At 44.7% G+C, this 13,752-nt stretch overlaps 1 protein-coding gene across 1 annotated transcript in view; it reads left to right on the top strand.

Annotated features, from left to right (window-relative positions):
* The window catches only part of CABLES1 (Cdk5 and Abl enzyme substrate 1), a 75,910-nt gene extending 62,358 nt beyond the window's left edge, over window positions 1-13,552 (top strand). Inside the window, exons 8-10 of the mRNA XM_050891034.1 lie at window positions 8,292-8,398; window positions 9,330-9,537; window positions 11,138-13,552. Coding sequence (XP_050746991.1) covers window positions 8,292-8,398; window positions 9,330-9,537; window positions 11,138-11,278 — 456 coding nt within the window. The 3' untranslated portion in view covers window positions 11,279-13,552. The remainder of the gene's footprint in view (window positions 1-8,291; window positions 8,399-9,329; window positions 9,538-11,137) is intronic.
* Window positions 13,553-13,752: the final 200 nt, after the last annotated feature.

Raw genomic sequence — 13,752 nt, 5'->3', positions numbered from 1 at the left:
TCAAGGGCAATTGTTAAAATTAATGTCATTGTCTAGAATATATCTGCATTGACAGGGGTCTCCCTGCTTTTTCATTTTCTCTAGGGGTTAATTACTGCTGTGTCTGGAAAAATCTCTTATTTGACATTTTGGGTTTTTTTTGCCTGAATTTGCCTTCCAGCCATCACTTCTTCAGCACTGCCTGAGGGTCTGCAGCACTCCCGTCTCCCTCTCTGAAGTCAGGCACTAATCTAAGAAAGGGCTGAAGGACATTAAGTGCTGTGTTTCCTTGTTGGTGGGAATCACAGGCACATGCCAAGAGCTCTCTTGTTCAAGGTTTTCACCTGCCCCTTGTCAAAGCACGATAGCTGTGATGCCATGCAGGAGCTGCACAGCTTTGCAAGAACCAAGGAGTGGGTGGTTGTTCTTCGGTGCTTGGCTGAGAGATTTCACAAGGGGCTGGTGCTTCCTTCAGCTGAGAGAAGGGAGGATAGGTAGTGCCAGAGTGTCCTGGGAGCTTGCAGATTAAATAGGATTTTGCAGCTTGGGCTGCAGTAAGAAGGGCTTGTGCGTCGAGCTGGTGAATATAGGGCCATATTGGCTATGTAGGAGACTACTCGCATCCATATTAGACTGTCCTGACTCAGATGGCATTCCCCCTCCCTGCAGTTCACATCAGTGTGAGCAGGAGCATAATAGGCTGTAATTTCAAGTCATTTTCTTCCCCAAATATAAAAATCGGCGTATGGTGCAATTAAAGCAAATTGCAGTCTGAGGCCAGCGAGAAACCTGTGGTTTTTTCCTGACCGTGCACAGCCATCGCAGTAGTGACAGACCTCTGCCAAATGACCGCGGAGCTGTAGAGCTGCTCTACACAGATTGAAACCAGTCTCTGGTCCTGAGCGGAATATAGCTGTAATTACTGCCTCTCGCAAGTGCCGGAGCAGCTGAGAGCGGCTCTGATGTCAGCGCCAAACATTTTGTTGTGTGTGGAGAGCTGCAGCTTGTAATTAAAGTTTCGTTACTTGGCCAGCATTTAACATTAATGCTTGGCAGCTGCAAGCTTGTAGATATTCCCCCCCTCCCTTATGGATGTCAGAGCAATTAATGGGGGGAAGGTGTGCGAGAGGAATGTGAACACGTGGCGGTGTGGATGAACGAGGCTGGGTGCTGGGCTGCAGCACTGACTGCAGGATAGAGCTACACGCACCGCTATTACTCCTGGGCGCCTGGCTTGTGCTTTGCAGGCCAGGATTTCTCTGCTGGTAGAACTCTGTTGAGATCTGGGCGAGTGCTGCATCAGCAAACACTGCAGGCTTTATCCCGAGGCATAAGACGGACAAAATGTGTGGTCTGGCTTGGATTTTACTCTGAAATACATGCAGTTAGCACTCGACATGCGGTTCCCTCCATTTTTGTGGAGGCCGAATTTATAATCACTGACATTGACTTTAGAGTCTTGTAATTTCACTGAGCTGAATTAGTCCTGACTTGCAGAGGATTTTTAACTGCAAGTCCTCAACTGTTTTCAAGGATTAGCTGAGCTTCCTCCTTGAAGATAGCTGTGGGGAAGAAGCGCTTTCAGTTTGGTCTTTTTTTTGCAGTGAAGTTCCTGGCTTGAAAGCGTATACACTTCCCTGTCACATTTCTAAAAGTAATACCCACAAACAGCCTGTCAGGGAACGATTCTGAAAAAGCAGCTTCAATACTTTCCCAACACAAACTCTACGGCTTCTGTTAATTGTATTAGTCATATTTAAATTCTGGTCTACCCTGGAGAAATTATTTCGCTTTGTGTTGTCTTTGTAGGAGAGTCTACAGTCTCTGCTGCAATATAAACAGTAAGAGGTAGAAAAATTTCATGCTGGGGGGCGGGAGGAGGAGGGAAACTCATGTCATGGTTAACAGATGTCTTCCTGGCTGATACGGCTAAAACAGGAATTCTTGCAGATTCTTAAATCTCTCTGGAATAGGAACTTTATCTACCAGACAGAGCAGTAATTTCTTTGCTAGGGTCTCATGTCGGCCAGCGTACGTCCAGACTCCTCAGTGCCTCCCTGGCCTCCCTGTGTTCTTGCCAGCAGAAATAAACTCCTTCCGTGCAGAAGGAGAAAGCTCACTGCAACAGGCATGAGGCTGACCCCGCAGTCCTGCTTTTGTTGGTAACACAGAAACACGGGAGCGTGTTAGCTGGCTGCTGTGCGCTGCCAAAACTTGCAGCAAAAGAAGAAAAGCCCAGATCAGTAGCATCTTGACTTTGAGTGACCCTTCTGTAACAACATCCCTGCAATATCCATCTGTCCATGCCCAAGAGATACACTTGGAAATTGGTTTGGGTACTTAACTACAATTTCAGTGCATTGGTTTAATTATGTCAAAATTAATTGACATCTCTACACCACTAATAAAAAAGCACGTCGCAAAAGTCTGCAGTGCTCTTACAGCGGGTGACCGTCAGCCTGCATTTGCCAGGTACTGCACTAGTGTTGAGCACAGCCAGGCTACGTTATTAAATATTAGTCCTCCAATGTGATTTTAAAATTAGAACTGCTTGCTGCCCTGGCCGTTTGGTCTAACAAAAGCCCTGCATGATGATATAGCGCATTCAGTCTCTCGCTCCCCCGTTCTGTCTTTCACAAGGAGCATCAAGGTCAGGAGTACTCCGTTACAGCCAGCGTCCTTTGGTGCCATCACCCTATTCTTTGAGCTGCTTCTGTAGTTGTAAATTAAGCATCTCCAGACTGCTTTTTTATCAGCTGCTGACCTTGTACCCAAAAGTCTCAGGGAGCAGAGGATCACACTGGTGGTATATATTCATATTTAAACCCTGTGCTCTATGCATTTGATGCTATATTTGGCTGAGACTCCAATAAACAACTATTTTGTAACAATGACACACTGTATTAATTGAGAATGATTCCAGTGTGTTCACCATATAAAATAAACTGGCGCCTTCCATGTACCTTAATTCAAAGAGGCAGTTTTGAGATTACTTGCTTTGTGAAATTCGAAATCTTTCAGTTTAAGATCCTTCAATGTTAATAACTTTCTAACAACAGAAACATCTTCTAGTCTTCCTTTTCCTTTTTTTGTTGGGTTTTTTTTCAGTTATAAATAAGGAATCACTCCCATTTTCCATCACCGTTTCAAGCCTCTGCTCTATCAGGATTTCCCATATATATGCATCTTCAGCCTTAAGTATATGAATTAGGTTACTGACAGTTTATAGCTACATAGCTGGTCACCTGTGATATGCATTAAGGTAGCCAGGCAGTGCAGAGTCATTGGCTTCTTTTCATTTGTTATGTGGTTGAGAACTTACCATTGACCTACCGAAAGTCTGTTAAAGGTATCAGTCTTCTGTCTGCTCTCTGTGAAGTAGACTTATCAGGGGTACACAGTAATGACAGCTGAAGAGAGCCTATCGTATGTCTTTCATTTTATTTATCTATTTTATTCTGATTTTATCCTTCTTAAGCGGGAGATAGAGGCATCCAAGGCTAGATCATCTTTTACTGGTAGCGTGCCAAAGTAGGATTTATTTTCAACAATATTTCATCTTGCCAGTCTTTCCAACCATTTCAGGCATCCTCCCTCCTCCCATATTTATGAAACTATATATACAGCTTTCCTATGAGAAAGCAGCTGCTTGAAAACACTTGTGAATAACACACAAGCTAACCTCCAAGTTCAAAACTGCCAGCCATGCAAAAAGTGTGCAGAGTACAGACTTCGGCCGAAGCATTCATCATGTTGTCCAGGCGTCTGTCAGCTACCATATATCAAGGCTTTCATTTGTCTTGTGCAACTTCCATCGCCAAACTAAAATATACATATACAGATTTGTATACGGAGAATGTGAAGAGAGCTCACGAAGGAGTATTGCTGAATACTGAAGTGAAATGTGTTTTGTGCAAATAAGCTGTGAGAAACAAGACAGACGTTTCTGGATGACAGAAGTTACAAACATTCAAGATTAGAGCATGAGAGACAGTTTGGTAGTTCCCAGTGCCTTGCTCTTGTGTCTGATGATAGCTCTGGGAGTGCAGAGTGCCTGCCTGGTAGGGAATAACATTATGTATAAGAAAGCATGTTTGGATAGAAAAACGCTGTGCTCCTTTTAGGGAAATATTTGCAAACCCTTTATAAATTTTCAGGTGTCGGTATTGAATGGTGCTGCTACATGGGCAGTATCAGAATTGTTCCGGACAGACAAAAATCCACACTGTTTACAGTCATGTCTTCTCCTCAACATGGCAGCTTCATTTGGGACTCGCGAGCAGCTCAAGCACAATGAAATGGCCGAAAACAGAGAAGAGAAGCATAAACGCTGAGCAGAGAGCAGGCAGCGAAGGATGATGTTAGGTCAGAGCCCTCCCCTGTCAGATCCCAGCTGGTCCTTGGGGGTCGCTGGGCCACCCCAGAGGTTTCCTCCACTCCATCCCTTGTGGGCCGGGGCAGCAGCAGGCGTTGCTGCTCTGTGCCAAGCTGTTTTGTGGGGTGCAGGAGGTGCCCCGGGCAGGAGTGGGGTCGGGGACCGGGATTTCTGTGTAGCCTCGTGGGTGCTGTGCCCCAGCCACAGCGTGACGGTGAGAGGGGTGCTTGGGTGCCTGGTCAGCAACAGTTAGAAAGGGTAACTGATTCAGTCACTCAACAGACACTAATTCAGCATTGCTTTTGAATTACCTGTCAACAGATACTCTTTTTTTTTTTTTTTTTTTTTGCTGCCTGCCTCTCTGGTGGGCAGGGTCCCACATGCACACATTTCTATAGGCACCAGCTGGGCAAACAGCATCCCACTCCTCAAAGTTGGGCTTCTGCAGCAGCTATGAAAAAAAAAATCAAGGGGGGGGGGGAAAAAGAAGTTGCACAATTCCTTTTCTTGAGAATAAGGGAGTTAGCTGAGCTCTCCAGCATGGCACTGACAAGATGAGACAGCTGCCTTAGAGCCAGTGTGTTCAAACATGCTGCCATTATCCTGTTACATGAATCAAAACCAGCACACACCAGCTTTCATCTGGATTTCATTATTGTGATTTATATCGTAGAGACTGTTGTCTCGCAGGAAGCAGCAGTATTCAGAGTTGAGGGGGGAGATTCTTATCAACAGGACAAAATTGACAAATCTCTGTGTTTAAAAATAGCCGTACCTCCTTACCATTTTCAGTTTTAATCCTTATTCTCAAGCCTCTGAGTGCTTTGCTTTAAATAAAATTTTAAAAAAGAGCTTTTCTCCTTCTACAGAGAATTTAGCTGAATTCTGGCAAACCTCCCACGGCCTGGAGGAGCCCCAGGTAAAACAGACGGTGCCTGCAGAGTGGCTGTGGGGAAAGGTGCACCCTGGGGGGGCTGCTGCTGTGTGGCAGAGCCTGGGGCTCGCTCCCCGCTCTGTGCAGTCGCCCTCAGAGCTGGGGTCACGCTGGCACCTACTTCTTAGAGGTGAAAGCAACTGAAACTTGCTGTCCGGCATAATTTCTGTGCAGCCCGTCAGCTGAGTCTGGAGGATGGCCGGGCCCTCCCTCTGCTGCTGCCAAGTGGTTTCTGTCGTGCACGCGAGGTTCGTGTGTGATTGCATCCTCCTCTGTGCAGAGGAAGATGGCTACCTGGAGAGAGCCAAAGGCAAGTCTGCCAGAAAAAAACGTGATCACTTTGAGGGAGATAATCAAGATAAAACTAAGGAGCTCCGTGCTAACGGAGAGCAAACAACGAGCAGTTAAGTTTGCAGTGAAGCATGAAATAAGATGTCATGTAGCTTTGCACAGTAACACCGAGCTCACTCTTTGTAGGGTTGCCCGAGACAACCAAAAAATACTAGTAGTAACTAAAATAATCTTTGGATTTAATAGCAGGTAATCTTTATGTGCTCAGCGTCTCTTGACTCTGTAAGTAAGAGCAGCGTAGACCTATGTTTCTCTACTTTGAGTAGCAGATGGCACTGGTCTAAATTATGTTATATGGCTTGTTTCCATAGTCCTCTTATAGCACAACTAAGAGGAACCCTCTTAACACATAAAACTCCCAGCGTATGTGTGTGTCAGAAGCAACCAACTTGCTGATGATCCTCTGGCAACAAAACCAAGGAGTAGGCAGGCAGGCAGCGACATCCCAGGGAAAGAATGGGGAGGAGTAACTGGTAAGATCTTCATTCTTCTGCTTCAGAGGGCTGAGCCCTGCTAGGTGAGATGAAGCACATGAGAAGCTGTCCGCAACCAAGAGCCACGGCTGCACGGGTGCGTGCGTATGTCCTTCCAACCTCAGCAAGATTAAAACCAGGGAGACCCACACATTCAGTTGAAGCCTTTCCCTCCAACCCTGTATAGGGCAAAGTTTCTCCTCCCTGTCTTTTCCTCTCTTCCTTTTATTAAGGCATGATGGTGCATTGCCTGCCTCAGCGTCAAGACAGCATATGAATTTTTAACCTCAGTGGCACGGCAGCATCTGCCCGGACCTGCGCTCGAGCTCATCCATACGCATGCAGGGCAGCAGGGGTGGCTGAAGGGGGTTGATGTAGCTTTCTCCTTTTTGACCATTTCTTATAACTGGCAGCTTTCCTTAATAGGATGGAAAATTTCCTTAATAAATTGTCCCCTTTATTTTAGCAAAATTTGGACTGGTGCTTAACACGTAACTGTGTCGGAGGGGGCTTGCAAACATTTATACTTAAGACGACAGCAGGAACCTGTTGTGCGTGACATGCCCAGCAGAATTCCCTGCCACGACCTAGTGGGGAACAATTTATCTGGACAGATGATGCTTCTCATACTGCAGGTCAGATAGCAGAATAGCCCACATTTTGAAACGTGTGTATGACTGTAACAGCACCCTGTGGCAACGAGCTGATTTTTTCCTCTTTATTACAGTATAATTACCTCAAATACTGCTGTGCACTATTTAGGGAAAACATATACTCTGCTTTGTTTTAAATTTGTATAATTATCCATTATTTCAGTACCATAGCTCCCAAATAAAGTGCAGGAAAAGTTAGGTGTGTTTTACTCCCCTTCATGCTCAGTTCTGATCCAGCCAAGAGCATGATTGAATAACAAGAGTTGTCCGATTGCTCTCTAGAGCCATTACACTCTCTCCTCCCCAAGCCCTTTCATTTTAATTATTGAAAAAACCTGCAAGCATATGCAGTCAGTCTTTTTGGCTGATTTAGATTCCTGTGAGGATATAGTACAGTGAGGCTCCATCTTCTATAAAGGCATAACATGCAACAAGTGTTTTGCATGCCTCTTTCCACCTCTTGTTTAGCATTAACAGCCCTTTGCCATAATATAGGTTAATCATAAACAGAAATTAGAAGGGAAAAATTATTTTACTGGAAGGAGAATATACTGCACTGCAGACTGCTGCTCTCCCACTGCCCACGCTTGAAGCTGGCTGGGAGCTGGATGCCTGGGGACCGGGTTGTCCCCTGGCTGCCCTGGAGCTCTTCCCTGCTTCTGTCCAAGGGGCAGAGCAGCCAAAGCTGGGAAGAGAATTGGCACATCCCCAAAACGAAGGTTCATTTGTTGTTCAGCTGATAGATTTTGGCCAGGTGAGTGGTGACAGAGGATGTGGGCAAAATGCTTCCTGAACGAAGACTGAAGGAATGAGGGAAGTGCTGCACACCCGTAGATGCGAGCGCTGGCATTGCAGTACTGGCTGGGAGGGCCCTCTGCTACTTGGGGAAATTCTTTAGGTTGTGACAAAAAGGAATAGAAATCTCAATGTAAAGGAAATAGACTGTACACTTTGAATGTTGTCCTAACTCAATATTTCTGTCCACTTATTGCATAACTTATGACAGCATTACTATCTTGCACTCTATTGCATTACCTGACATGTATGCTAATTACCTATTTTATCACAAATGTATGCTATAGCAGTCAAGAATTTGTACCAGCAATTCCTTTGAAGAATCAATTTGAGAGAAACTCATAATATTTCTTAGAACCGCATGGAGATATGCACACAAAACCTGGTCATCAAATCAGTTATTGTGATGATTTATTTTGGTTTAACAAGACTTCTCAGCTAGGTTTTATCCACCCACATTTCACTTAAACTCACTCTCAGCGATACTTGGAGGATCCTAATAAGGTTCATGTTGTTCAGGGCTTGTACTGAATGGTCATCTAGGATTTCAGGTCACTTGTTCTGACGGAGCAGTCACAAACAAATTGTTGCCTTAATTCAGACTGAATTTTCCCCTCTACTGAAAGCATTGGGACTGACTGACACTTGTTTTGTATTCCTTGCTTTTGGAATTGAGTGATCTTGTTTGTTACAAACCAAAAGAGTAATTCTTTCTTGACCATGTGTTACAGACCACAGTCATAGACTACGTGAAGCCATCAGATCTCAAGAAGGACATGAATGAGACCTTTAAGGAGAAGTTCCCTCACATCAAGTTAACCCTCAGTAAAATAAGAAGGTACGTTGCTGGGTAAGGCTGCAACATGACGCAGCTGTCTCGCATTTCAGTGCAGTTGCTGTTGCACATGAGGGAAAGCACAGCACTGATTGATCTTCCAGGAGCAGTGACCGGCAGAGGTGCAGAATAAGTCAGATGATTGCTTTGATTAGTAGACTGAGTAAACAAGATAGGGGAATGTACGAACATGTACCGGTCAGGTGTCAAACGCGGCATCCAATGGGATGAGGATGCGAGCTGAGCATGCACTATACTAAAAGGTGGAGAAAAATAACACAAAAAACTCTCCAAGCTCATGGCACTTAACTTAAAAAGAGACTGAGGAAAGAGAAATGCTGACTTTCGTGCCTTGCTCAGAGAGCATGGCCAGAAGCAAAACAAGTGGTCAGCTTCACAGCAAAGTTGTAGTATTTCATCACTGTTTCCAGTGTAGCAGGCTAGACATACTGCTTCGCTGAAGTAACGATAATTTCATTTGACTGAAGTGGCCAGAAGGATACTGAGTCGTGTTGCTCTGTAACCAGACAATACTGCAGTACATGGAAGGACTGTCGGTTTGGATTTGACCAACCATAACCAGCAGCAAAGCTGCATATAGAGCACAAGGAATCAAGCTGTTGTTACTAAATAAAGTGTATGCAGCTTAAGACCTCTGATGAAATATTGTTACTAAAAATGTCAAAGCTTTTCAGTTGCTTTTACAGTTAGACACAACTGTCTGTTGGGGGCAGTGAGGGGGAAGGGTGAGGTCAAAATGTGCCGTGAAATGTGTCCCCAAAACAGAGCATAAAGATACCTGGCCAGTAAATTACGTTTTCCTTTACCCCTCCATTTGACTAAGCAGGAATGTCTGAAAGGATGACTCTTAGGGTGAAATGAGAAATGCTTTAAAACGCAGTTCACAGCATACTTGTCTGGTCTCTTTACTCAGCTTGAAGAGAGAAATGCGCAAGCTTGCTCAAGAAGAATGTGGTTTTGAAGAGCCCACAGTGGCCATGGCCTTTGTCTACTTTGAGAAGCTCGCTCTCAAGGGGAAGCTGAACAAGCAGAATAGAAAGCTTTGTGCTGGAGCCTGTGTTCTTTTAGCAGCCAAAATTGGCAGTGACCTCAGAAAACATGAAGTCAAGCATCTTATAGATGTACGTATCCATAGGTTTCCAGTGTTCCTTCTACATGAAGTGCCAGTGTGTGGTCTACGCAAGCCTGCTTGTCAGTGGTCACACTCTCCTCTAGGTTTCCAGCTGTACAGCCAGCTAAATACCTTTTTTTGTTATACATATATGTGGAAGTAGTAGTGATCAACATCACTGCAGAGGCGTGGGAAGCTCATTTGATGTGATTGAAGACCCTAGTGTCAGATACTGTGAGGTCTGAGAGGTGTCTGACCACCATTCTGTCAATACAAGTCAAAAGTTAACCCCCAGGAAATTCATTTTGCTCTTAATTGTGTTTTCAAGAGTGTCAGTAAGGACCCTCCTTTGAGAGGTAAATGCAGATACTAATTTCAGAGGGAGTCTGATTGATAGACTACCAAGTTTGTATTTCTTTCATCAAGTTAAGCTTTTGGGCAAGAAAACCTAAAGAAGTGTTCCCATGAGAACACCTCACCCCAACTGTTTTTTTGTAGAGTAAGGTGTTTGGTCTTCCACACACTCCATATGAAAGAGTTAACAGAGGGGAGTGTTATTCCGTAATCCTTTGCAAGCACCGAGATACCAATCTGATTTAATGCTACAGGAAGTTAGGCAGGTAGCTGGGTACTTGGCTACAACCAACTCTCTCAGTTCAAGAGACGTGGGAACTTGGTTGGGGGGCAGGACTGGACTCATGCCCTTCTGCCACAGTCACAGAGCTCGGTCTACAATCAGTTTGTTAGAAAACCCTCTGAATAACCAGAAAAAAAATCAGCCCAGTGGAAGTTGGGAGATCTGGCCTTTCTTGCTATCCTGAAACATTGGGCCATCCTTAAGACACATTGAGCTTTTCAGTAGACCCAGTGGGCAGAGAAGTAGCAAGCCAGGGAGATCATAAGAAGAGGACGGGGGGGAAATATTCCTGAACAGCTGGTTTCCTACTTGTAGCATCCAAATTCAGTGAAAACAGCAGAGCAGATGGGAGGTTTAGTACGTTACAGCAGAAAGCCAGCTATGAAACCCATCTCATCCCCCTTGAGGATAGTAGTTTCTATTACTCACTGTTCTTACAGTTGTTGCAGATGACACCTTCTGCCTCTGAGGTATTAAGATCAAATGTATCTAATTGTAGCAGAAATAATTTCCCCAATAGGGTGTTGTAACACAGTCTAATGCTGAAAGGAAAACTAGTGATTTCAAGCAGCGCAGGAAGTTGGTGAGCAGTTACGAGACGCATGTCTTCCATTACACAAGTGATTTCGATGTTTGCATGAAGCCAGGAGTTTCCTCTTCCTGCAGTGGTAATCACTATGATCGTTAGAAGGCATATCTGCTGGAGATGGAATGAGTGAAATGACAAACATGTCAGAAATAGCATGGCTGGCTGAGCTTTGTAAGTTCACCTTCACAGCAAGGAATCAGTACATCCAGTTCATCGTGCTCTCATTTTCTAAACCTAGAGCCATGCAAGTCCAGCAGGGCAGGGTTTAATGACAGCAGCACGCGTGTTTTGAATAATGATGTCATCTGTAAGAAAGCACTAGAAAGTCAAATCCTCCTTCACAAAGACTTTTTATTTTTATTTTTTCCTCGGCTGTCGTTGCAGAAACTGGAAGAGAAGTTCCGGCTGAACAGGCGAGAGCTGATTGCCTTCGAGTTCCCGGTGCTGGTGGCCTTGGAGTTTGCTCTCCACCTTCCCGAGCACGAAGTGATGCCGCACTACAGACGCTTGGTGCAGAACTCCTAGCGCTGGCTGCCCTGCGGGGAAGGGGCTCCCGACTGTTCCCGCTTGGCTCTCTTGAGCCACAGTTACTACTGGAAATGCAAAATCAGACTCCTAACACTTCACTCTCTCTCTCCCCAAAACAGTTTTTCCGGCAACATATAGGAAACACTGCGTCAACGTGAGACTCTCAGCTTTGACAAATTTACGTATCGTTACTCTCTCAAAGCAGGTGAAGACTGAGCTGTTGGTAAATGGTTAACGTGCTGAAACTGGGTGGCAACTGACCCTACCTGTGGGGACTACAGCTATAAAAGTAGGCAAAAATTTGAAGGGCAGCCTCCATGACCACCCCTCTCTCCATCACACAAACCCTGGAAGCCCACGTGAGTGCATTCTCATAGCGCTTTTTCTACAGACCTGCTGCAACTTCCAAGAGGACTTCTTAACGTGAAAAAGCTTTTAAAGAGGATATCTTCACTGTGTCAAAAAGAATGTGCCAATCTATTTTTGTATCAGCAATTGAAAGTGCACTTTTTCCTGTGGGGTGTTTGTGTGTGTATCCGTGTGTGTGTGCGTGTGCGACACCGAACTGATCTCAGTCCAGGTGGTTGGCTTAGCTGTTTCCGAGTGTATCAGTTACCGATGGTGAAGATCAAGGTGACCTTACGTGTTTACTTCTTGAAAAACATAACTACTGGAAAAGTGGTAATTGGGATCATTTTTGGACACTTGGTTTTTTTATTCTCTGATCTTTCCAACATTGTACCTTTGAAAGGATTACACTACTACTACTACGAGAGAAGGATCAGCAACTGACCTTAAGTTTTCAGTCATGTTTGTGATAAAGATGAAAGCATTAGTATGAGATTTCCATGTCATGTTTTTTAAAAATATCTTGTGTTAAGCCACATGCATATTTTTAACCTTCGCACTTTTCCCACTGTGGAGATGGTTAGACTTGCACTCTGTAGTGTTGTATTTCTGTGCTCTATGTTAGAGTGCGTAATAAGCACATTTATTGTGCTCTATCTTAAAACAGTGTTTTATTAAAAAAAAAAAAAGAGTAGGGCTCAGCAGTATAACAGGTGTCTTAAGGCTCCAACAGCAGGGGCATCAGCTGTTAAAGTTTTGGTTTTTAATTAGAATTGACTGTGCAAAACCTAAAATCAGTGCCCATTAAAGTTAGAGGTCCAGTTCCTTTAGACATTTCAGTACTGGAGTTTTACAGGAAAACTTCTTGCAGCTTCCTGGTTCTGACTGGACGCCCAGAAAGCTGGAGGGTTTGATCCAGGCTCCCCGATGCTACGTACACACTAAGCTAGCGCCATGCTTACGGACATCGTTCAATTGCTGTTAATCCTGTGGGATTACACCCCTGTCCAATCTTCTCCTGTGCTGGTTCACTTAACAAGCCTTGCCCTCGACATGCCCCACACGGATCCGGTAAAGTCAAATACTTACATTTATGGTAATTATATAAAATAAATAATAATCTCAACCGTGAGATTTTAGCTGAAGCCTTACCTCTCTAAGTTTGGGAGTGCTTGCTCAGAGTATGGAAGGGGCTTGTGAGCAGAATGTAGAGAAGTGGGACATACCAGAGGATGTAAACACACTAATGCTTACTTTCTTTCGCTCTTACTTTAATCAGGTTTATTATTTCCTTCAGTTAGGCCAGGAAACATCCAGTTTCTTTACCAGCTTTGACTCCTTTAAATTCTAGTATGAAAAACGCCTGCGTATGATTGCTCTATAGGATCTGGAAAGGTTACACATGTCAGGACAAATGGGAATTTGTTTGATGCTGTTGCTCTCCCTCCATTTTAAGGGGGAGGGTGACTATGCTAGCTTGCAGTTATTATTAATACTTACCTAATTACTGATATAGATACATTCCAACAGGATTGGGGAGGAGGGGGTAAAGAGAAAAGTGTGCGTTTAACCTCCCTGGTGCAATGCCCCACACCGCTGCAACCCACGTATCACTCTGCCGGCTGCGCAGCGAGGGGAAGGGGGCCCTCACCAGCGCTCCTGCTCCCTCCTCCTCCTCCCGGCCCCCACGCAGCCAAGGAACAGAGGAGCCAAGAGCCTGGAGCGCGCCTAACGCCTACGGCTGCCCTGCCGGTTTATTCAGCCCCAAAAGGCGGTGTAGTGTTGACCTACAAGCCGAAACGGTCTGCAGATCTGCTAGGAGGGCTTCCATCCTTGGCTGCATCCCTTCCCACCGAAATCGTGTATATACGTTCAAGATTTGCTTCTGATTGCAGAGATCTGTTTCTAATAGCGACCACTCAAGGCTAAGCAGAAGCTTTACCTTTCCGTAAAGGCTTCTACCTTTTGCTTTTGAGTCTGATTTTTTTTTTTTATGTTGCTTTATAGTATTGCAGGGAAAAAGCAAATTGTGATTGCAAGATGCAGACTAAAGAATGACAGTCTTACAGTAGTCTTTAGAGACGCTATTGAATCACGCTGTCACATCTTTTGTCTTCTGTGCT

Source organism: Gymnogyps californianus, chromosome 2, assembly GCF_018139145.2.
Source record: "Gymnogyps californianus isolate 813 chromosome 2, ASM1813914v2, whole genome shotgun sequence".
Taxonomy (NCBI): Eukaryota; Metazoa; Chordata; class Aves; order Accipitriformes; family Cathartidae; genus Gymnogyps; species Gymnogyps californianus.
This window is presented reverse-complemented; position numbering and strand designations above follow the sequence as displayed.